Here is a 21,975-nt window from a genome sequence, read left to right on the forward strand (position 1 = left end):
GGAGGTGAGGGAAGGAGCCACCTGCCCCCAGCCTGCCCGTCTGCTTGGGAAGGGACCAAAGTTGCCAGGCAGAGGGGTGTAAGTGGTGGGGTGGGCGGGTGCTGTGGGCCGGGAGTTTCTCCCTCAGACCGTGTATCCCAGGAGGATGGTGGCTTCTGTCTGCCTGGGAGGCTGGCTCAGTGGAGGCTTCTGGAGAACGTCCCAGAGAAAGCCCTGGGGACCCCGAGGGAACAGCCCCCCTGTGACGGGGCCCCCAGTTCAGAGGCTCAGAGCATGCCCTTTCCCCCAGTGGACTCTCTCCCGCGGTCGGGGGGGTGGGGGGTGGTGTATGTGGGCCAGAGCTTCAGCGGGGCCTGAGCTGTCCGCCTAAGGAGAGGGTTAATCAAGACGCGGTGGCAGCAGATGCTGGCATCTCAGCGGTGACAGCCGTGTGCAGAAAGAAATACTCTTTTCATTAAGGAATTTATTTCTCTTAAAAAAACAACAGTGGTTCGATCTAGATACAGCAGCACAGTGACATAGGAGACGGAACGGACAAAGATTCAGAACAGAACAAAAGCCGTTATCTTCAGGAATGACCTCCAAAAGGGAACTATTTTCATTCACCATCAAAGTTTAAATTTCCCTGAAAAAAAAAAATAGAAACCTTTGGATACTAGAAGGATTATTTATTTTAACGCTACCAACAGCCACTAAGCTCTTCTAATCGAGAACATTTGCTTTTGATCTATTACAAAAATGACGTCTTGATGGACTGGGGAACGATAATCTAGATTCTTTGAGGAAGTGTCTTTCCGTCCTGGGGAGAGCTAAGTTTCCAAATGTTTTAACCACCGTCCCCAGCATAAGACCAGCCGAGAACCCTGCCCTGCACCCGAGCAGGCTCTGACCCGCCCCCTCTGGGCTTTGACAGCTGGACGGGTTGGTTGTGAAAGCCCGTGGGGTGGGGTCCGGGGGAAAGGGGAAGGGGCCTCGGGGACGAGGCTTCACTGGTCCGTTGTGACAGAAAGAAGTGAATTCCCTGCTGGTCACGTCTCAGCCCTGTGCCTTCAAAATGCACGGAGGTTTCACACTCCTTCTTCGGAACAAAGGCTGTAAAGTTTAGGAGGTCCTGTGTCAGAGGGTGGGGTTATGAGGCCAGGGGACACCGGGCGAGGTTGCCCTTGGAAGGACGCAGGTGCTCACACGGACGGGGGAGTCCACAGCAGCCCAAGAGGAGAGCTGATGTCACCCGGGTGGCACTTCATCTCGGTGGGCTTCTGCTCGTCCGCGAGGCTCCTGTTTCCTCTGGCAAGGCCTGGACGCCAGGTGCAAGGAGGCGGCCGTGTTCCCTCCGAATTGAGGTCTGGGTCAGTAGCTCAGTCGAGTCCGTGGGAAACCGACGCCCTGAACCTTTCGGGAAAGGACAGGGGTGTGGAAGAACGAGGAGCTTCGACAGCGGGCGTGGAGAGCCTGGCTTCTCAGAGGGCATGCCCTCAGCATTGTCGGGGCTTGCCAGGCTCAAGGGCAAGCGGCCGCATGCTGCTGTGCCTTCGAGGCCAAGGTGGCGTCCGCACGAGTCCCCAGAACTCACCACCATTCTTTGCAGTGGTGCATGTCAAGGGTGCATCAAGCCGAGGTACCCTGCTCTCTTCCACCCAGCCGGCCTCCCTGCTGCCTGCCCCTCGGAGCCCCAGTCTCTGCTAAGAACAGTGCATTTCAGGAAATAAGCCTGGGGCTGCTCCAGACATGGCAACACTTAGCAACGGTGCAAGTGACCTCGAGACCTCATGGCTTAAAAAGTGATGTTCCCGGCCTAGAAAGAGTAGAAAGTGAGTGGTGCGTTTGGGGGGCGGGGGAGGGTGCCGTCCTCTGTGAAGGCAGGGGTCAGGTGTGTGTGTGGTTATGGGCGATATTATGGGAGCCCCCCTGGGGGCTCGATAGACACTTGTCGGTGGTGGTGCTCATGGCGGAGACCACCCCGTCCCACTGGGGGCAGCAGCTTGTCTCCGGAAAAGTAGAAGCAGAGATGCTTCTGCGAGGCCCTGCGTCTCACCTCAAAGGCACGAGGTTGGCGAGCGTCCAGTGAGAAAAATGTCATGCTTGGAGAAAGAGAGGCCCTTCTATGAAGAGCTCAAATGCAGTTAAAAAAAAAAAAATTAAATTCGTTCACTGCCCAAATACGCCTCATCCCAGATAAGTGGATGGGTGCGAAAGTGGGTTCCCCCTCCTTAATTTAAAAATGCCTTTTAAAAATGCAGCTACAGAAAACAAGTCGGAGTAGAAGCTAGGGAGAGGGTGGGGGGCAGGACCTACTTGTTGGACTTGGTGGAAAGGAGGGCTGATTTTCAGGCATTGTTTGAAACGGACTTCCCTTCTCTCATAGGAAACAATGGGCAGTAGGAACAGGATGATCAGGAAGGCGGGTGACTCTGGCCCCACGTCCTATGGGCACTGGGTGGGGACAGGCAGCAAATGAGAAGGAAGACTCCAGTCGTTTTAAGAGTCCCACAAAGGCCTGTGCGTATCGTCTGAGCTCCCACGATGCAGAAACACACAGCGATGGATGTTTTTCCCTCTTGTCTCTTGACGATTCTGGTCCTACAAATGGCCAGTGTGGAGCTTTGAGGAATTAAGAGATGGCTTCTCTACACGGGTCACCGGGAAGCACTGAGTTGCTGTGAACGGGGCACAAGGAAGGAAGGAAGGAGAGTGGGGGCTCGGGCTGGTGATGGCCCCAGGAAGATGACTGTCCTTTCCTTTAAGAAAGGAGGGTCAGCAAGATCTTGAGGCTCTTAAAATACTGGCCAGGGGGCTTTCCACTTCCTTGGCAGAAACGGAGTATGGCTGTTTGTACTTATCTTGTATGCAGCCCAGGAAAGTAACAGAAGCAGCCTCGTGAGGCGAGAGCCGGTCTTGAAGAAAATAATACTGCGCATTAGAGGACCCGAGGGAAGCCCACCGGTTGCTTCTCTCCCATTTATCGGTCACACGCCCTAGAATGACCCGTCCCGAAGGCAGCCCCTCTCCAGCGGCGTGCTCCAGTTTGGGGGCAAGAGCACGGGCGTGGGGCATGAGGCTGCTGTGTCCCGCCGCTGTCTCCTCCCTAAAAGCTCATGCTTCGCACTGCCCGCGTCACCTAAAGAAATCGTTTTGGGTCACATCCAAAGCCCCACTGCAGCCAAGGCTCACGTGCCCGTCCTTGAGGGTGCATCAGAATGTTCTGGAGAACTTCTTTAGATGCAGATTCTGGGGCCCTGCTTCTGAAGCATCCCATCCCACAGACTTGGGGTGGAGCCCAGGAATCTGTATGTTGACGGGAGAGGCCGATGACAGAAGTGCAGGCTCCACACTGGGCGAAATCCTGGCGACTGCCAGGCGGCTGCCGTCAGAAGGAGGAGGCTGGCTCAGCCGCCGGGGATGCAGCCAGGCAGGGGAGCAGGGCTGTCAACCACTCGCCCTATTCTGGAGTGGGGGGGGAGGCGAGGGTGGATTTGCTTCTTGTACCTTGTGGAGGCAACAGGAGGGGGCCGGTGGCTCCTTGCTGCTGGACGGCCGTGCTCAGAGGGCCTGGACACTGCCTTCAGAAGACCCTGGTCTGGCAAAGCCACCAAGTCCTCCTGAGGGCTATTTGTGCCTGGAGTTTTGAGATGCCTGTTACATCTTGCCTTTGTCCCACTCCTCCCAGGAAGGGACAGTGGCCTTGAGCTTCTTTGGGTCCCGGCCCTCCCCTAGAGCATCCCACTTGCTTAGAGAGCGAACCCCATCCATGCCGCCTGGGCCGGTGAATCTGTGGGGCCTTGGGAAGCTCTCCAGACCCTGTGGTCCCGTAAACGCTTAAGGAATGTGCCAGGAGTCCCTGGGCAAGCCTCCCTCCCCCTCCAGGGACTCATTCAGGATGATTCCATTGACCCTCACTCCCTGATGCTTCCTTGGGCCGTGAGGATTTGGGATAGTTGGGGTTCCATGACTACACCTTATCACCGCTATGCTTCTCTTAAAAATAGAATAAAACAAAAATCCCCAAAGGCAAGCCTCTTAAAGCATACCGGTTTTAGCAGTCAGAACCTGCTTAGAAAGAAAGAGACCCAGTTCTGCGTACCGGCCACGTTCCAGAAGGAAGAGAAGGCCAAGGCTGAAGCAACACTGGCATCGTGTGCCTCTAAAGGAAAAGTGCACATCGGCCCCAGGTGACCCCGGAGACCCCACAGAGGACATTCTGACTGGGGGGCGAAGTCCCAATTGTGTCTTGAGCACTTAATTCGGATTGTTACAAGCCAAAAGCACGGTGACATCAATGTGAGGGAAAGGTTACAGAGATGGATACAACCAATCCTTTAAAGGTGAAATGTGAGTCCTTTTCTACATTTAATAAAAACATTTTCTCATTTGAGGCTCTGGAAGTCTTGAGTCACATTTTTTGTTTTGTAAATCCCCACCCCCACCCCCCCACTCTAAAATGTCTTAAAACACATGGCTTAACAGTGGCTGCACAGAAAATATACACCCTCAAAGTCTGACTTTCATTTAAATACAAATATACAAAATGTAAACTGAGACAATAGAGAAATTTACAAAACTTTTCTTTAAAAATAATAAAGACAAAATTCAGTTCTAGGTATGACGCTATTAAAATACGTGCAAGTCGTCGTATCCAATTGGATTTCTATTGCAATGTTCCACCTCGGCTTGAGGGCCACCTCTGGAGACAGACCTGAGTGGAAATCTCTTTGAGAAACCTGGAGGCTCTGCGTCGAGGGGGTGAGCGGCCTCCGTCCCCGGCTCCTGGAGGGCTCCCCTGTCCGTAAGTTCTGTTTCTAAGGACAAGGGTCTAGGGCTGGTCCCACCGTGGACTTCAAGGCCAGAGCGCTAACTAGCTGCTTCCCGTGGAGTTTGAACTGACATGGTTTGAATTCATGTGGTGGTTAAAACTGGTCTTGGGGTTGGGTGAACTCTTGGAATTGTTTTGATGCTGGAGGAGAGATAGAGAGAGAGAGAGAGAGAGAGAGAGAGAGAGAGAGAGAGTGTTAGTCCTAGTGGACAGGAGAGGCCTCTGAATCTGAAAACAGGGCCACGATCAGGGCTTGCTGACCATCTCTTTTTTTCCGCTGCCTTGTACATCACCCCCCTCCCCCGCCCCCACCTGCCGCAGACCCAGGGTCAGAGGCCACCCCTCAAGGCAGGGGGAGGTATGGAATTAAGAAAATCCCAGGCAGGGAGGGAGAAGGTGGCCCCTCCCAGAACATCGACGCGGCTAAGTACCGCAGGTCCAAGGTTAAACTGCCATGGGTTTGAGCCTGACACCTGCCACTTAGCTGAGTGACCTTGGGTGAGTTATTAAATGTCTTGGCTGTCCTGCCTGTAGTGTAGGGGAAGAGTTGCTTCTCCACAGGGCCAGGCTGTGTGCAGAGAGGGCCTGAGCGAGTGCCTGGCCCGAGAACCACAGGCTGCTTGTTTTGGTGCCCCTGGCACCCTCTTGGCATACCCGTGGGTGCGGGTCCCCCACACCTGCAGGGAGGAGGAGAGAGACCCGGGCCATCTGCTTCCCTGGTGGTAGTGCTGGGCGCTGTGCAGAGGGCCGCTGACTTCCACTTCCCTCTTCCCTGCTCTGGGCACTGACCTTTGAGACGGGCACACAAACGCTGGGACAGGGGCGGTACAGTGCCACCCAAGTAGCAGGAAGAGTCAGGGCCAGATTTGAACCCCTAGTCGGGGAGCCTCCACAGCAAATGCCTGTCCCAGGACCTGGGGACTCAGCCATGTGGGAGGAGACAGGTTCCTTTCTTTCAGGAACTTCCATTTTCCTTGGTGGAAGCATTTAAAAATTATATTTTTATAGTATATGAACATGAGTATATTTTGGAACAGGATGTGAAACTCACATGAAGCTTTTAGATAAAACCCCAAACTTGGCATCAGTCTGCATTTTCTCTCCATATGTCTGATCCGTGCTCCCTGCCATTAACCCCAGATCCTTTGCAGGGGCTCACTGGCCTTGTGACTGTGGGCAAGTTCCTTGACCCCCTCAGCCTCAGTTTCCCTACCTGTGGAGTGGGTTAATCGTACACACGCTGGGCTCACATGGCACCAGCATGGCCCAAAGGAAGGATCCCAGTTTGGCTTGCTGATGCATCCCCAGCCCTGAGAAAACAGCCTAGCACACAGTAGGCACTCAATACATATTGGCTGAATGAATGAATGGTTGGACGGAGGCCCAGGCTTTTGTGGAGCTTAATTAGGAGAAGCTCTCAAAAAGCAGCCAGTGCAGAGCTGGTCCACACCAGAATGCCATAAACAGCCACCCCATCCTGTTAGCGGGGTGGGGGTGGGGGAGCCGGGATTCCTGGGGCCTGGGGACCAGAGCTTCACAGCCTCTCCTTCTTCGTCCTCCTGGGAGAGGCACAGCTCCCTTGGGGTGGGGGGCGGGGAGGAGTATAAGTCACAGGAGCCTCCCAGGCTGTGGCATGGGCGCAATGGGGGGCCACGCCTCCTTCAGGGGCCAGGCCAGGAGGGTGGACGAGGGGATGAGGTGGGGGCCTCAGTGGCCTCTCACTCACAGGCCTGTGGGGACACGTCTTCTGTCTGGCCCACACCAGCCCTTAATCCAGGGGCAGACTCTGAGGAAAAATGCGTCTTCCCAAGGGGCAGAGTGTCCTCTGGCTGCCAGCTGGGGGGCACAGCCGCCATGTATGGGGCCCCAGCCCAGGAGCCACGAGGCTCTGTGGGGACCACCTCTCCCATACCTGCTCTCCCCGTTCTTTGTCACCTTCAGCAGTTACCTACAGAACTGGAGTCCTTACAATGGCCACATGGGGCAGTTAGCTCTCCGTCAGGGAGGCTGTGCCCCAGAGACACTGGGTAAGGTCCGGAGACCTTTCTGACTTGCACAGCGGGAGTGGGGCGCTCCTGGCGGGGAGACGCCGGGAGGCTGCTGGGTATCCCTCACTGCACACGACGGCCCCCACGACAGAGAATTCACCCAGAATGCCGACGGTGCCGAGGCTGACAAACCCTCGTGAAGGGTGAGCTCTGGGCCGGCCCTGCCCCTTCTACCCGGCCGGTGGGCTTCGGGGCTGGGACGGGCTACTGGGAGAAGGCCACAGCTCTGGTCTCAGGGAAGTACCTGGGCCCCAGGGCGTCCCCGGGGCCAATGCCAGGACAGCCGGCCATGGTGGGGGCATCCCTCACCTGACGCTTGAAGATCCTCTGGAGCAGCCCTTTCTTTGGCGGTTCTGGAGGGTGACTCCTATTCAGGTCCGGCGAGAGGGTACCGTTAGGTCCAAACACGTTCAGCTCCTTAAAGCACTCGGTTTCTATCATCTGGGGAAGGGGTGCAAACCACAGGTGGCGTGAGCAGCTGTGTTCGTCATCTTAGGTGGACAGGAGGCCCGGAGGCCGGGCCACCACCCTGCCCGGAGCCGGCTTCCAATAGGTCCTCCCCCTGCCCTGCGTCCTTCAGGGGCCCTGGGCCCAGGCCGCTCGTTGCCTGCCACTGCCTCTCCCCTGCCGGCTGGCCGCAAGGGTGTGCTCATCATCCAGCTACCAAGCCCACACCCCATCCCCCCCTACACCCCCCCAAGCCCAGGTCACCCACATGCTCCGGGCCCTTCCCCCTGCCAGCGCCCCCTCCCCTGCCCCATCATTTCCAACCCATTGGAAGCAGCACCGACTCCCCCAGCTCATTCCCACCTGTGTGTCCAGCCACAGTCCTGTTTTCCTCCTCTCTCCCAGCCAGACTTCCCGAGACAGCCGGCGAGACGGCCGTGTCCATCTCACCTCCTATTCCTCTTCTGACCCCACGCCAACGGTGCCCTGGGCCAGGCCTGGCGCCCTCGACCCAGCGGCCCCCTTCGGGGTGCATGTGGCCACCGCCCTGCTCACCTCACTCTGCCACGGGATGGGCACGGAGCCCGTGGAGAACTTGGAGTAGAAATCGTCGTCCGTGTGGTCCAGGTTGACACCCTTCACGGTGGAGAACTGCTCGATGTCTAGCACGTCCTTGCAGTACACGGCACGGGGCTGCGGGCAGAGGGCTCGGTCACCCAGGGTCCCGCCCCAGGCCCGGTGCCCCCAGCCTCGGGTTCTGATCGGGGGCAAGGGGCACCTTGCAGTGGACCGGTGCTGCTCTCTCTCAGATCTGCCAAGGGGCTCCTTCCCGCCATCGGCCTTAGGCTGGCTGCAGGCCTCCCCACTCTCCAGGCTGGGGCCACAGTGGGGAGACTGAACATGCCCTCTCTGACCTCATGTTCCTCAGCACCTCTGGGGATCCCCATGCCCCCAGCAGATTTTCTTGTTCCCCAAAGCCCAAGGATCAGGATGATGGAAGTGTTTCCGGGCATCTCCGTCCAAACGAGGGCTGCCCCAGCTGGGGCCTCCAGCCTGTCCCCCACAGAGAGAACTGATGCTGGGGACCCAGGGCCAGAGAGACATGTGGCCCAGAGACAACCTCCAGGCACTTCTCTCACTACCAGGCACCCAGGCTCTGCAGCCGGACAGGCCTGGGCTGGGCTCCCAGCTGTGATGCTTAGGAACTCTGGGAAAGTCACATATCCCCTGTTGGCCTCAGTCTTCACACCTGCAAAGTGGGGACACTAGAAAAACCTATGCCGTGGGGCTGATGTAAGCGCCCACCATGCAGCTGGGCACCGGAACCATGAGCTGTGGCTGTTAGAGCACTAAAATCCACTGTTCTCACTTGCCCACTGGCCCTGCCCTCTAGGAGTTCAAGGTCAGTCGGGGTGGCCTCCCAGGGCCCAGTGTGGACATTCACTAAGTTGAAGTCGTGAGTCTGTGCACAGGTGCAGCCTGGGCCGGGGAGGCAACTCACATCTGGAATGAAGGGAGGGTCCAACATCCCGGCTTCTAAGCGCTTGAAGTTCATGTTCCTGAAGAAGGGGTGTCTCTTGACCTCAGCAGCCCCCTCCTCCTGGCAGCCCAGTCTCTGTTTTGCATCTTTGGTGAGCAGCTGTGACAAGAGAGCCGTGAGAGGTCATGGCTGGGTGGGCCTTTCCTCCCGCTGAAGGCCACAGGGGGTTTGGGGCTTCAGGCCCCTGTGATCATCTCCTTTCACAGGTGCACCCCAGAGCCTCCCACACGTCCTCCTCCAGCCTCTGCGGGGCCCGAGCCGCCCCCAGATACCCAGGGGACACTGCCTTGGCCTGCTCGGGCCTTGCAGCGTGCTTAGATGCCTGGAGGCTGCAGGAGGGCGGGGGGTCCTGCCTGCCCTCCCCACAGCAGTACACCGACCCTGCAGCACACTGGGCACCACCCATGTCTGTGGCACTGTGTTACTTCTTCTGCTATAGGCAAGCTACAAAGGGCACGGATGGTCTCTGCAGGTCTCACTCATTCGTCTACTCAACACCCGAGTACCCTGTAGATAGGTATCTAGTTGGCACAAACCTCTGTGCAGAGACCGGGGACGGGCACGGAGTACCTGGCCTCAGCAAGGCCACGTTCAGAGGACCCATCAGGGCAATACAGGTACGACACCATGATGGCAGAGGAACACGACCTGGCTGCCAGCTGGGGGGACGGGGAAGCTTTGCAGGGAAAGGGCATTTGCTACAGGCTTTCCAGGAGTGGGGAGGCGGGGAAGGCATCGGCTGGCAAAAGCCGGTGGTGGAGACCTGAGGGCAGCCTTGGGGAACACCTGTCTTTGAGTCTGGGCGAAGGATGAAGGGGCGGGGGATGGGCCAGGGTGAACTGGCTGGAAAGAATGCTGGTCAGGGTAGAGGAGTGTCCTTCTCAGAAGCCACAGGCGGGGAGGTTCATAGGGCAGGAAGAGGCTGCAGAAGCAGTCAGCCAGGCCAGACGGGTAAAGGTATGAACGAGGTGGGGGGGGCCGGCAGGAGAGTGGGGGGCGGTGCTGGGAGGGGGCTGGGAAGGGCAGGCTGTGATGCTGGAGGACCACCAGCTGACCCCCGGGCATCTGTTTGCTCTGAGACCAGAATCAGAGTGGATGGCCTGACCTCAGGCCATTCTCTCTCCAATATGCTGGCACCCTGTGTGTGCTCTCCTACCATGCACATTTGCAGCTGGCCGTGGGGGCTGGGGTTGCGGTGGTGGGCCAGCGGGCAGGCGGGCCTGCTGAGGTTCATGGTCTAGAGGCGGAGGCTTGCAGGAGCCATTCCCTTCCCATTCCCCTTCAAACAGAGGACTCAAAGGTGGCACCTGGGCAAACACCAGGTCACAGCCTAGAAAAGACTTAAGCTGTGAGAATCACTATGTCAACCTCTGGTCCACCGATCACCCAGGCATGTTTTGCCCAGTGAGCCGGTGCCTCGGGACTTTAGCTTGTCTTCTCCAGAGGCTTTGCAGTTCCACAAAGGCTCCAGGAATCAGGCTCTGCTGGGCCAGGGCTCCTCCCTGTTCTGAGAAGTCCCACAGAGGCAAGGCTCCCTGCGTAGAGGCTGGTCCTCCCAGCTGTAGACCCCAGAGCCTGCAGGGCCAGCCAGCCAGAAACACGAACAAGGACAATAAAGGCGAGGTGGGCTGGGAGGGCTGTGCCAGGCCGCCCATCAGTTCTGCCAGGAGTGTTGGCTCGTGCCCGGGGCCGAAAGTCCAGGTTCTCACGTGAAATCTCTCCTGCTTGAAATCTTGGCAATTAACCTGCCATCCACCTCTTTCTAAAACACCGTGCAGGCTGAACACCCGTCTATGTGCTACCTGATTGCAGCCCTGGCATCAGGTATACACCAGAAGTGAGAGGGAGAGGTGGTGTGAGGTGGGCAAGTGGGGCAGGCAGAGTGGGCTTCCTGAAGGAGGAGAAGAGATGGGCTGGAAGGCTGATTAAGGCTGACGTGGCTGAAGGGCCAGAGGGAGGGTCCTGTGAGGAGGTCAGGGCCACTTCTGGAACTCAGCAGGGACCTACAGAGGTGGGGCTGAGGTCTGGGCCTAGGCACCGGACCAGGGGACAGGGCACTGACACGTATGAATTTTCTGGACCCCAGGGGGCAGTGGAGAGGGTCTTGTGGCCCCAGGGTGGGATCAGGGAAGGAACAGGCGGCCAGGGACCAGCCTCCCTGCAGTCTGTGGAGTGGCCTTCTTGGGCAGGCAGGGCTGGAGCTGCCAGCGTCTAGAAACAGTCCAATGTGCCCCAAGCCTTCATGGTTTCCTCACAGACAGGCCCTGCTGTGTCCTGAGCTGGCACCTCTTGGAGGCGACAGGGCCAGCCTGGCTGCCAGACCGGACAGGCTGCGGGGAGGGGTGGCCAGGAAGCCCAAGGCCAGAATCCCATGACCCTATGGTCATTTTTAAGAAGATGAAGCAAGGCCAGAGGGCTTTGTCAGTTCTTCCAGCAGAGAAAGATGAGGGGACACTGGCTCGACCTTTGAAAGCCATTGGCCAAGGTCCACTCAGAGTCCCAGGCTCAGCCACCGCCTTTCCCGCAGTAGCCACCAGGGGGCAGCAGAGGGCCAGCAGCGCCCCTAGTCCTGGTGCCCGGACAGGCACCCAGACAGCGGGCCGGAGCCTCTCTGCCTCTCTGTCCTCCCAGCATGTCCTGTGTCCTGCTGGGGTTGCTCTGGTTCTCTGAGTCCCCGACCCTGACCTGGGATATTTGGTGATGCTCTGACCATGGCTGATGACTTCCCTCTTCTATCCTTCGCCCAGTTTGGCCCCACCGGACAGACACCTTGCGTCTAAGCCAAATATTGGCGGGTCTCCTACCCCAGTTTTCAAATGTCCTTAGGGTCCCACATTTCCACCTACCTGACTTCTGTCCCCCACCCCAACTCTGGCTGCCGTGACTCCTTGGGTTTCTGGGAGGCCCAGGGGTGCAGGCAAGTGCCCGGCTACGGGCCAGCCCACAGGCCACGTGGTTTGGGTGTGTGTCTGCAAGCCTCCTTCAGTGACTCCCACACATGTCGATGGCAGATCTATGGGTCCTCTTTTTTGGAAGTGCTCAAATGGCAGATCTTGTCCCAAATCCTTCTTCCCATGGCTCTGTGACATCAGACTGAAGCCGGTAAGAGGAAGTGGTCAAGCAGTGAGTGGATAGCTCCAGAGAGGGTCCTCCTCAGGGTGGGGAGCTATGCCACACGGTCCCTGGGCCACTAACAGTGCGGCCTTGGCTTTTCTGGAAGCAGAAGCTTCACTACTTTAATCAGCATGTCGGGCCTGCTGTTCTATACACTCCAGCCTCGTGGTTTATACACTCGAGTCAGAGAGGTGGCAGGGAGGGCAGCCTCACCCCTGCTGTCTGCTGTTCCAGGTGCAGCAGCGCTCCAGGGAGAGGAAGTCTGAGGGTTCATGGGTACCCGGAGTGGGGCATCCAGGCCCTCCTGTCCATGCGTGGCTGGCACTGGAGGGCAGCTGCCTGGGGTGGGGGTGCAGCACAGTTGGGCCTGCATCAGAGGGAGAGGCCCCAGGGGGACACAGGCAGAACTCGGGAGCATGAGAGCCAGGTGGGGCCATTCCCCCCACAAAGCCTCTGGCGAGCCACTTGGGCTGGGGGGGAGGGGCAGCAGCCAGGGGTGGACTCTCTCCCAGCCCCACTTCAAAAAAAATTTTTTTTTAATGTTTGTCTTTGAGAGAGAGGGTGGGGGAGGGGCAGAGAGAGGACGACAGAATCAGAAGCAGGGTCTAGGCTCTGAGCCATCAGCACAGAGCCTGACACGGGGCTTGAACCCACGAACTGTGAGATCATAACCTGACCCGAACTTGGTCACTTAACCGACTGAGCCACCCAGGTGCCCCACCCCCTGCCCAGCTCCATTTTTGATGGCTCCGGTCACTACTTCCTCTATCAGGCTTCCTAGCCCCAGTCTGGTCCTGCCCACCCAGCTTGTCTAAACGGTGCTCCCCTCCTGCACCGTCCCCATGGACGATGAAGTCCCACGGTCCTTAGATTGCTGTCATGCAGGACCTAAGCTAGTGTGGCCAGCATTCCATGGAGTGGAAGGAAAACTCTATTGTAAGATGTTCAAATACTGAAAATATCACCACCCCAGCACCTGCATTGCACCTGCTGGCCTCAGTCAGTGCCTGGGGATCCAGAGTTTGAGGCTGCAGGGCGCCAAGGTCAAGGGTAGGGGATGCCCCAAGATCCCTTTGTGCCTTGGGGAACCAGTTGGGATCATCTCCTTTCTCCAAGACGTTGATTTGCCCTAACAACGCCGGATCTGAGTGTCTCCCGCGGTTCGCCCCAGCCCCTTCCCTGTCATGGGGCCTCCCTGCCTGCACCCCAGGCCTTCTCTTGGCAGCCGTGGCCGACCACCCCGGTCCACGACCAGGACTGCTCGTTCCTCTGGCTCGGTGCTGCCACTACTCCTACCCCAGTGTGCCTGACCCTGTCCCTGTCAGCCTGTTTGCGCAGGAGGGGAGACACCACTGGACAGCCAGCCCGCGGGCAGCGTCTGGCCCACCAGGAGCTCACCATTTTGCAGATGGACTTGGCCTCCTCAGAGAACTTTGAAGAGTACACCTCCTCCGTCTCCAGGACGCGGCGGTCCACTTCCTCCCGCTTCACCTTCTCTTTGCGGCCCCGGAATGGCGACTGGCCCTCGATCATCTCATAGATGAGGCAGCCCAGACCCCAGTAGTCAGGGCTCAGGCCGTATCTCTGATTGTTCAGGACCTCTGGGGCTGGGGGTAGAGGGGGGGAGCGAGGGGAGGTAAGAGAGAGCTGGTGGCAGGGCAGAGTCAGGGCACACGGGGCCAGGGTTGTGACTCACACCAACTGCATCCACGAGTGATGGTGTTGCTCACAGAACGCCTGAAGCTTCATGGCAAGGACATGCTTCCCCTGCTGACTCCTACCAACCAAATGCCATAAATACCGTCTCTTCCAGGGAGCCCACCCTGACTGCTCTCCTCTGTGCTTCTGGCTTCAGAAGCTTGATCACAGTGGATGGAAATGGTCTGTTCCCTTGATGTCTCCCTGACTAGAATCTGAGCTGCCTTATTCACTGCTGTGTCCCAGTAACAGGTATGACATCTGGCACAGGGTAGGTGCTGCACACATATTTATTGTCAGGAAGGAAAGTGTGTCCACCCAAAGAAAAGAGGATTTTAAGTTTACCTGGAATTCAAACAGCCTCTCACTATGGCTTCCCCACTACTTTGATAAAATGAATTTTAGATTAACCATAGAAGTGCAAAAAAGGTTAAGTTTCACGTCTTCAGGCAGGTGACAAGCATCCAGAGGCAAATGCATCCACACATGTGCTGGATAACACGTATAACAGAGGCCCTGCAGATGGAGGCAGGCAGCACTCTGTGCGAGACAGACATACAGGTATACAAAGGTGTGCAGATCCTTCCTTCCTTCCTTCCTTCCTTCCTTCCTTCCTTCCTTCCATCCACCCATCCTTCCTTCCTTCCTTCCTTCCTTCCTTCCTTCCTTCCTTCCATCCACCCACCCTTCCTTTCTTCCTTCCTTCCTTCCTTCCTTCCTTCCACCCATCCTTCCTTCCTTCCTTCCTTCCTTCCTTCCTTCCTTCCTTCCTTCCATATATCCATCCATCCATCCTTCCTTCCTTATATCCATCCATCCTTCTATCTGTCCTTCCTTTCATCCATCCTTCCTTCCTTCCTTCCTTCCATCCATCCACACATCCATCCATCCATCCATCCATCCTTCCTTCCATCCATCTTTCCTTCCTTCCATCCATCCATCCTTCCATCCATCCTTCCTTCCATCCATCCATCCATCCATCCATCCTTCCATCCATCCTTCCTTCCATCCATCCATCCATCCATCCATCCTTCCATCCATCCTTCCTTCCATCCATCCACCCATCCATCCATACATCCTTCCATTCTTCCATCCATCCATCCATCCATCCTTCCATTCTTCCATCCATCCATCCATCCATCCATCCTTCCATTCACCCATACTTCCTTCCATCCATCCATCCATCCATCCATCCATCCATCCATCCTTCCTTCCATCCATCTTTCCTTCCTTCCATCCATCCATCCTTCCATCCATCCACCCACCCATCCATCCATCCTTCCATTCTTCCATCCATCCATCCATCCATCCATTCATCGTTCCATCCATCCACCTATCCATCTATCCATCCATCCATCCATCCATCCATCCATCCTTCCTTCCTTCCATCCATCCTTCCAGCCTTCTATCCATCCATCTATCCTTCCATCCATCCATCCCTCCATCCATCCACTCATCCATCCATCTATCCTTCCATTCTTCCATCCATCCATTCTTCCATCCATCCATCCATCCATCCATCCATCCATCCTTCCTTCTATCCATTTATCCTTCCTTCCTTCCTTCCTTCCTTCCTTCCTTCCTTCCTTCCTTCCTTCTATCCTTCTTTCCTTCCATCCATCCATCCATCCATCCGCATTTGCATTGGTACATACACAGCCACATATACATAGATACACACAGGTTCCCCAATAACATGCAACCTGAAAAGGACCTTCTAGCAGTAGAGACAACACACAGAATCCTGTACAAGTGCTGCTGGCATGAGCCTAGTGGAGGACAGCAGCATCCTCAGTACCCAGAGCTTTCTGGAGCCCCCTACCCCCTGGGACAAGTGGACATGTGTGTGAGGTACATGCAGGAGGAAGCCCAGGGGATGCCCATCACCGGAGAGGGATTCAGGAGGACCAGATGTAGCTCCAGTCTTTTCCCTGCAGCCCCCAGGATGGTGGTCCTAGAGTAGGCTTGTGGTGGGGGGTTGGGGGGCAGGGCAAGCATCATGCCTAGTGACACAGCAGGTGGTGCAGTCCTCTCCTTTCTGGGCCTTTCCTAGTGACCTCACTCCTCTCAGGGGCCCCCTGAAAGGCTGCCTGCCAATCACCAGACCCCTACTTGGGTTTAGCCTCTCCCAAACAGCACCATGTGCCCGCACTGACTGTTGATCCTGAGAGTGGCTTGGCTTTGAGGTGCAGGTGGGGCTGTGGTGGGGGGCTCAGAATGCTCAGTTTAGGCAAGATGAACCCTGGGCCTCAACGCTCCACCTGCCCCAGCTAAGACCTCCCACTGCCTGCTGTGGCTCCACTTCTGATCAGAGCTGCATAGAGGAGGGAGGCCCAAGAGGTGGGCTCAGGGAGGGTCCGGGCCCACACTCACCCATGTAGCCCACGGTGCCCACCCGGCCGCGGATCAGGTCTCCGTCGGGAATCTTCACAGCCAGACCCAGGTCTGAAATCCGAATGTGGCCTGAGGCGGGGAGAGCAGAGTTAGCGGGTCGCTGGGACAGTCAGTGGACACATGGCCCACCCTGGGTGGTCCAGAGACTTGCTTGCCCCTGGTCAAGGTACACAGACTCTCGGCCCCAAGAGGGGCATCCCAATCAGCCACCTCAGGGTGACTGCAGACCCTTGGGGGCATCCAGGTGTCAGAGGATGTGGGTAAATCATTACTTTACAGGAGGAAAACATAAAGACGGGAAAGGATGTCTGGATTTGGCTGGACGATGGCCAGCCTACCCATAAAATGCCCTAATGGGCTTCTTGGAAGGCTGAGATCACCAAGTTTAAAAGACCTTGGCCTGATTCTATGATTGCCTCATGGGAAAAATGTGAGATTTTCCTGAACTTTTACAGTTTGCTTAAGGGGAAAAATTATAAAGCAATTCGGGAGGCAACTCCCTGTCCTTCCCTGTTGCTCTTTGGAGTTTCTTTGCACTCTGCCTTTGGAGAGACAAGAGTGAAGTCATCCAGGCCATGGGGAGACCGAGATGAAATGGAATCCAGGACTCCCCTCCAAAGGCCAAGATGACACAGCGCTTACAGCTCTGTCTTGCTTGGCGGCCCACTGAGGCAGGGTCATGGCCACACCAGGGCCCCACAGCCCGGACCCCAGTGAGGTCCAATGTCAGGGACTCCCCACCAGGCCAGAGGGGTGCAAACTCCCTGGCTCAGCAGCCCTGATGAAGGTGGGGAGGGGAGAAGAGAGCACACAGGTTCCAGCTATCAGGCTGCAGATCAGTGGTGGGCCTGGTTCTGAGAGCAGCAGAAGAACCCCAGTGGGCCCTGGGCTCATCCAAGAAGGGCGCAGGCCCTGGGCCCTCTGCCCACTTCCCCACTCAAACCTCTCTCCAAGTCACCAATGACCTGCCTCCCTTTCTCCCTCCCCCTGCCGGGGGCTGCCTGGCATCTGAGGCATGCTGGTCTCAGCTCGCCACTGATTGCTGGGTGACCTGGGCTTGTTGGCTCCTCTAAGCCTCAATTTTGTCATCTATAATATGGGCACAGGGATGCTGGCCCTGCCCCCTCTGCAGAAATGGGAACATCTAGTCTGATAACAGATGTGAACATCATTCCCCAGGTGTGAGAGGCTAAACATGTTACCTGTGTGTGTGTACATGTGCGCATATGCATGTGTGCACGCGCGCGTGCACACACACACACACACACACACACACACTCAGGAAAACAACAATGGTAATGCACAGATAATGCCTAACACATTTAGAGCTGGCTATAGCTGGTGAAACAATTGCCCTTTAAGCTATTTTATTGGAGCCTCACCTCCACCCCACCCTCTGAAGTAGGCAGAGCAGGGCCCATGTTTCCATTTCACCAGCAAGGGAGATGGGGGTACCAGGAAGTTGTGTGAGAGTGAAGTACTTGCCCAGGATCTCTGAAATTCTGGACTCCTCAGTCAGTGCTCTCCGTCTCTCTGTCTCTCTTTTGGCCAAGCCACACTGCTGCTTCACCATGCCCACTGCCTGCCCTGGGTACCCAGGATTGGGGAGAGGGAGTGGGTGCTCTCCCTCTTTGCCCACTGCTCTCCCACAGTCCCAGGGTCGGGCCTCTGAGAGTCTCTGCAGGAAGGCCCCCTGCTCCTTTTGGATTATGATGCTCTCCTTGGCTACAGAGCAGGAAAGGGGTTTCCCAAGTGGCTCCCCAACTTACCATAATCATCTAGCAGGATATTTTCGGGTTTCAAATCTCTGAAAGAGGAAGAGGACAAGCATGTGAGTGTGGGCACTCTCAGCACCAGGGCATGGCGTCTGGGTTGACTTCTTGCCGTGTTTCCTTCCCATCTCTTGGCTCAGGCTGTCTGGTCTCTTTCTGGATCCAGACAGTCTTGGACTAATTTCCTTCCTCCCAGTATGTAAAACAAATGCCGCTGTTGCCATAGGCATCTTCCCGACCTGGAGATGACTGGGAAGGGGTCAGGCAAGGGCCAGCCCTGGCTCCTATCCACACACTGACCACACCAGGGGCGGAGAATACTTCTGGCTGGTGTGGTGACAGACCCCTCTAGGGCTGGGAACACCCGGAGGTCTCAGGATGCTCTGGGATGCCCTGAAGGCAGAGCGGGGCCTGGGAATTAGGGAGGAGAAGTTACTGAGAACACAGCACCAGCTGTAGAACTGGGGCAGAGAATTGTAGAGGGCAGGCCCCCTTGGGGAAGGAAACCCCTTGTCCCCCAACTCCAGCAGAGTCATAAGCCCAAGAAAGCACAGCTGTAGGTGTGCCCGTCTCCATCTGTCCCTCCTCTCTTCTCTCTGATGACACAATCACTCTTCATAATAACAAGCCCCTCCCCACCCAACTGGGGTAGGGAGGCAGCAGCAGTGTCTGGTTTTACTAGAAGGTCCTTTCCACGGGTAAAAGAACAGCCAGTAGGATAGCATGTGCGACTCAGTTAAGCCATTAGCATCTGGATTGAGGATCCGACTCTCCACCAACTGGCTTTGTTTATTTAACTGCTGGCAGCTGTCCTCATGGGGAATGGTTAAATGTGTTCAAATCCAGTGGGGAAGCCTCACAAGGTGATAATGCGTTTGTATGGGGTTATTTATCACAAATAAACACAAATACTTTGTTGCTCTTGTTTAATTCGCGTTCTTTGATGTATAAACCGTTCCAAATAAGGGCAAGAGCCACCCTCTCAGTAAGCCAGCAGCCACAGGGTTGGAAAGATAGCTGGCGGACTAGGGCCAGAGCCCAAACCCATGGAGAGGCCACGGCAAGTGGTCCAAGTGGTGGAAGCCAGGGAAGCGCTGTGGTTCTCTTCCTCCGAGAATAAGGGCCAGAGCTTGGAGGACCGCCTTTCTTTTTGTTTTAAGAGAAAAGCCATCAAGTGGGGATTTCTTTTTTCAACCCAAAGGGAATTTTTTTCTCTTTTCACTTGAATGAAAACAAAACAAAAGCCTAAATGGGGAGAATGTTGGGGTGTGTGAGAATGTTGTGGGGGGTGCGAATGTTGTGGGGGGTGAGAATGTTGAGGGGGTGATAATGTTGGGGGGTGAGAATGTTGGGGGGTGGGAATGTTGGGGGGGTGAGAATGTTGTGGGGGGGTGAGAATGTTGAGGGGGTGAGAATGTTGGGTGGTGGGAATGTTGTGGGGGGTGAGAATGTTGAGGGGGTGAGAATGTTGGGGGTATGAGAATGTTGGGGGTTGAGAATGTTTAGGGGGTGAGAATGATGGGGGTGAGAATGTTGGGGTGTGAGAATGCTGGGGGTGTGAGAATGTTGGGGGGGGTGAGAATGTTGGGGGGGGTGAGAATGTTGGGGGTGCGAGAATGTTGGGGTGTGAGAATGTTGAGGGGGTGAGAATGTTGGGGGGGTGAGAATGTTCAGGGGGTGAGAATGTTGGGGGGGTGAGAATGTTGTGGGGGGTGAGAATGTTGAGGGGGTGAGAATGATGGGTGGTGGGAATGTTGTGGGGGGTGAGAATGTTGAGGGGGTGAGAATGTTGGGGGTGTGAGAATGTTGGGGGTTGAGAATGTTTAGGGGGTGAGAATGTTGAGGGGGTGAGAATGTTGGGGGTGTGAGAATGTGGGGGCGTGAGAATGTTGGGGGGGGGGGGTCAAGACCATTCCTTCTTGTTTTAAAACGTTCTTGGACTCCCAAGATCATCCCTGCCAAGAGCTCTGTGGCAAAGGTCTCCAACTGGGGTGTGTGTGTCCACTGGGTCTGCGGGAACAGTCCAGGGGCTTCTCTGTGGGCTGAGGTTTTCAAGAACGTGTATTTCTAGATCTCTAACCTGAGAAGGCCCTGTCCTGGCATTCTCTGGGATCTCCCCACCACGTGCCCTTTCTCAATGGGCAGATTCCAACTGACAGAAGAAAAGCAGGCTCCTTCTCGCTCTGATTGCTATGGTGTCCTGCTCCAGGACCCCAATCAGAAATGGGTTCTACCAGGGGCACCCGGGTGGCTCAGTTGGTTATGTGTCCGACTTCGGCTCAGGTCATGATCTCGTGGTCCGTGAGTTCGAGCCCCAAGTCAGGCTCTGTGCTGCCAGCTCAGAGCCTGGAGCCCACTTCAGATTCTGTGTCTCTCTCTCTCTCTGCCCTTGCCCTGCTGGTGCTCTGTCTGTCTCCCTCTCTCTCTGTGCCCCTCCCCCCACTCAAAAATAAACACACATTTAAAAGAATTAAAAAAAAAAACAGAAATGGGTTCTACTAAAATCGTTACAATGGCAACTTAACACAAGTTATTTTAACACTGAGAGCCTATGGTGAAAGGAAATTAAAATAAAAATCTTATATATATCCATCCATTTCAGGTCCACATGCTGCTCAATGATAGACTTTTAGGCCAAAAAAGAGATGATGTTATAATAACATTCTGTGGGGGAGGAAGGGAGTGGGGAAGAGAGTGATAGATCCCTCACCTTTAAAGAGTTTTCATGGGGGCGCCTGGGTGGCGCAGTCGGTTAAGCGTCCGACTTCAGCCAGGTCGCGATCTCGCGGTCCGTGGGTTTGAGCCCCGCGTCAGGCTCTGGGCTGATGGCTCAGAGCCTGGAGCCTGTTTCCGATTCTGTGTCTCCCTCTCTCTCTGCCCCTCCCCCGTTCATGCTCTGTCTCTCTCTGTCCCAAAAATAAATAAACATTGAAAAAAAAAATAAAGAGTTTTCATGGATTTTTTATAATTAATTAATTATTAATGTTTATTTAATTTTGGGGGGGATGGACAGAGAGAGGGAGACACCAAATCGGAAGCAGGCTACAGGCTCTGAGCTGTCAGCACAGAGCTTGACATGGGGCTTGAACTCACGAACTGTGAGATCATGACCTGAGCCAAAGTCAGATGCTTAACCGGCTGAGCCACCCAGGCACCCCTGTCAGGCGTTTTGACTTTAAAAAAACTATTTTCTTAAGTCTATTTATTTATTTTGAGAGAGAGCGCATATGCAGGGGAGGAGAGAGAGGGTGAGAGAGAATCCCAAGCGGGCTCCTTGCCGTCAGTGCGGAGCCCAATGCAGGGCTTGAACTCACGAATTGTGAGATCGTGACCTGAGCCGAAAGCAGCTCGGTGGGACGCTGAACTGACTGAGCCACCCAGGCACCCCGTCATGCAATTTTGGTGGAAATCCATTTGCTGTAGCAATTAGATTCCACTGGATACCTTCAAAAATGCGATGTTAATTGCTGAGCTTCAAAATATCAGCCACTGTTTTAACAAATGATATACTATTTAGGATGTCTCCTTGATGTATGAGGGCACACAGATTTTCAAATTTCCTTGAGAGGGGCAGTGAGAAAAGTTTGAAAACCACTGCTTGTGGAACCCATAAAGTCAAACAATATGGGATGGACCGAGGTCCGTGCTGCTGTGGTGACGATCCTACTGTCTTTCTGGGACCGGCTCACCGAGCTTCTGGCGGGCCGGGCTGGAAGGCACCGGTGGCCTTGGCCCATCCTCATCAACTCTGAAGGACTAGCACCTCATACACTTGGCCCCCCAAGCAGCCCGCCTCACTTACGTGGTCCAGGGCGTGAGTTTCTTTGGTGACGGCCGGGCCCCGAGTCCCAGGGCGGGGGTCCCTGCCTGACCCCGGGTGTGGAAGGTCAGCCCCCACTCAGCCGCTGGTGGCGGGACCAGGCGGCGAGCCCGCTCACCTGTACACGGTGTCCTCCCGGTGGAGGTCTTCCAAGCCACAGAGGATTTCTGCCGCATAAAACAAGGCTCGCTCCTCCTCGAAGCCAGGGTTGCCCATGTTGTAGATGTGGAACTTCAGGTCACCCCCGTTCATGATGGTCAGAACCAAGCACAGCGCGTCCTTGGTCTCGTAGGCATAGGCCAGGTTGACCTGGGAGCACAAGACAGCCCTGC

General features: G+C 55.9%; 1 protein-coding gene across 1 annotated transcript in view; it reads right to left on the reverse strand.

The window, feature by feature from the left end:
- Positions 1 to 448: 448 nt before the first annotated feature.
- Positions 449 to 21,975, reverse strand: part of GRK5 (G protein-coupled receptor kinase 5) — a 216,070-nt gene continuing 194,543 nt past the window's right edge. The window contains exons 9-16 of the mRNA XM_030333985.1: positions 21,762 to 21,952; positions 17,821 to 17,858; positions 16,031 to 16,120; positions 13,358 to 13,566; positions 8,807 to 8,944; positions 7,861 to 7,998; positions 7,168 to 7,299; positions 449 to 4,951 (exon numbers count right to left, since the gene is read on the reverse strand). Of these exons, the coding sequence (XP_030189845.1) occupies positions 4,853 to 4,951; positions 7,168 to 7,299; positions 7,861 to 7,998; positions 8,807 to 8,944; positions 13,358 to 13,566; positions 16,031 to 16,120; positions 17,821 to 17,858; positions 21,762 to 21,952 (1,035 nt within the window). The 3' untranslated portion in view covers positions 449 to 4,852. The remainder of the gene's footprint in view (positions 4,952 to 7,167; positions 7,300 to 7,860; positions 7,999 to 8,806; positions 8,945 to 13,357; positions 13,567 to 16,030; positions 16,121 to 17,820; positions 17,859 to 21,761; positions 21,953 to 21,975) is intronic.

The sequence above is a fragment of the Lynx canadensis genome, chromosome D2, assembly GCF_007474595.2.
Source record: "Lynx canadensis isolate LIC74 chromosome D2, mLynCan4.pri.v2, whole genome shotgun sequence".
Taxonomy (NCBI): domain Eukaryota; kingdom Metazoa; phylum Chordata; class Mammalia; order Carnivora; family Felidae; genus Lynx; species Lynx canadensis.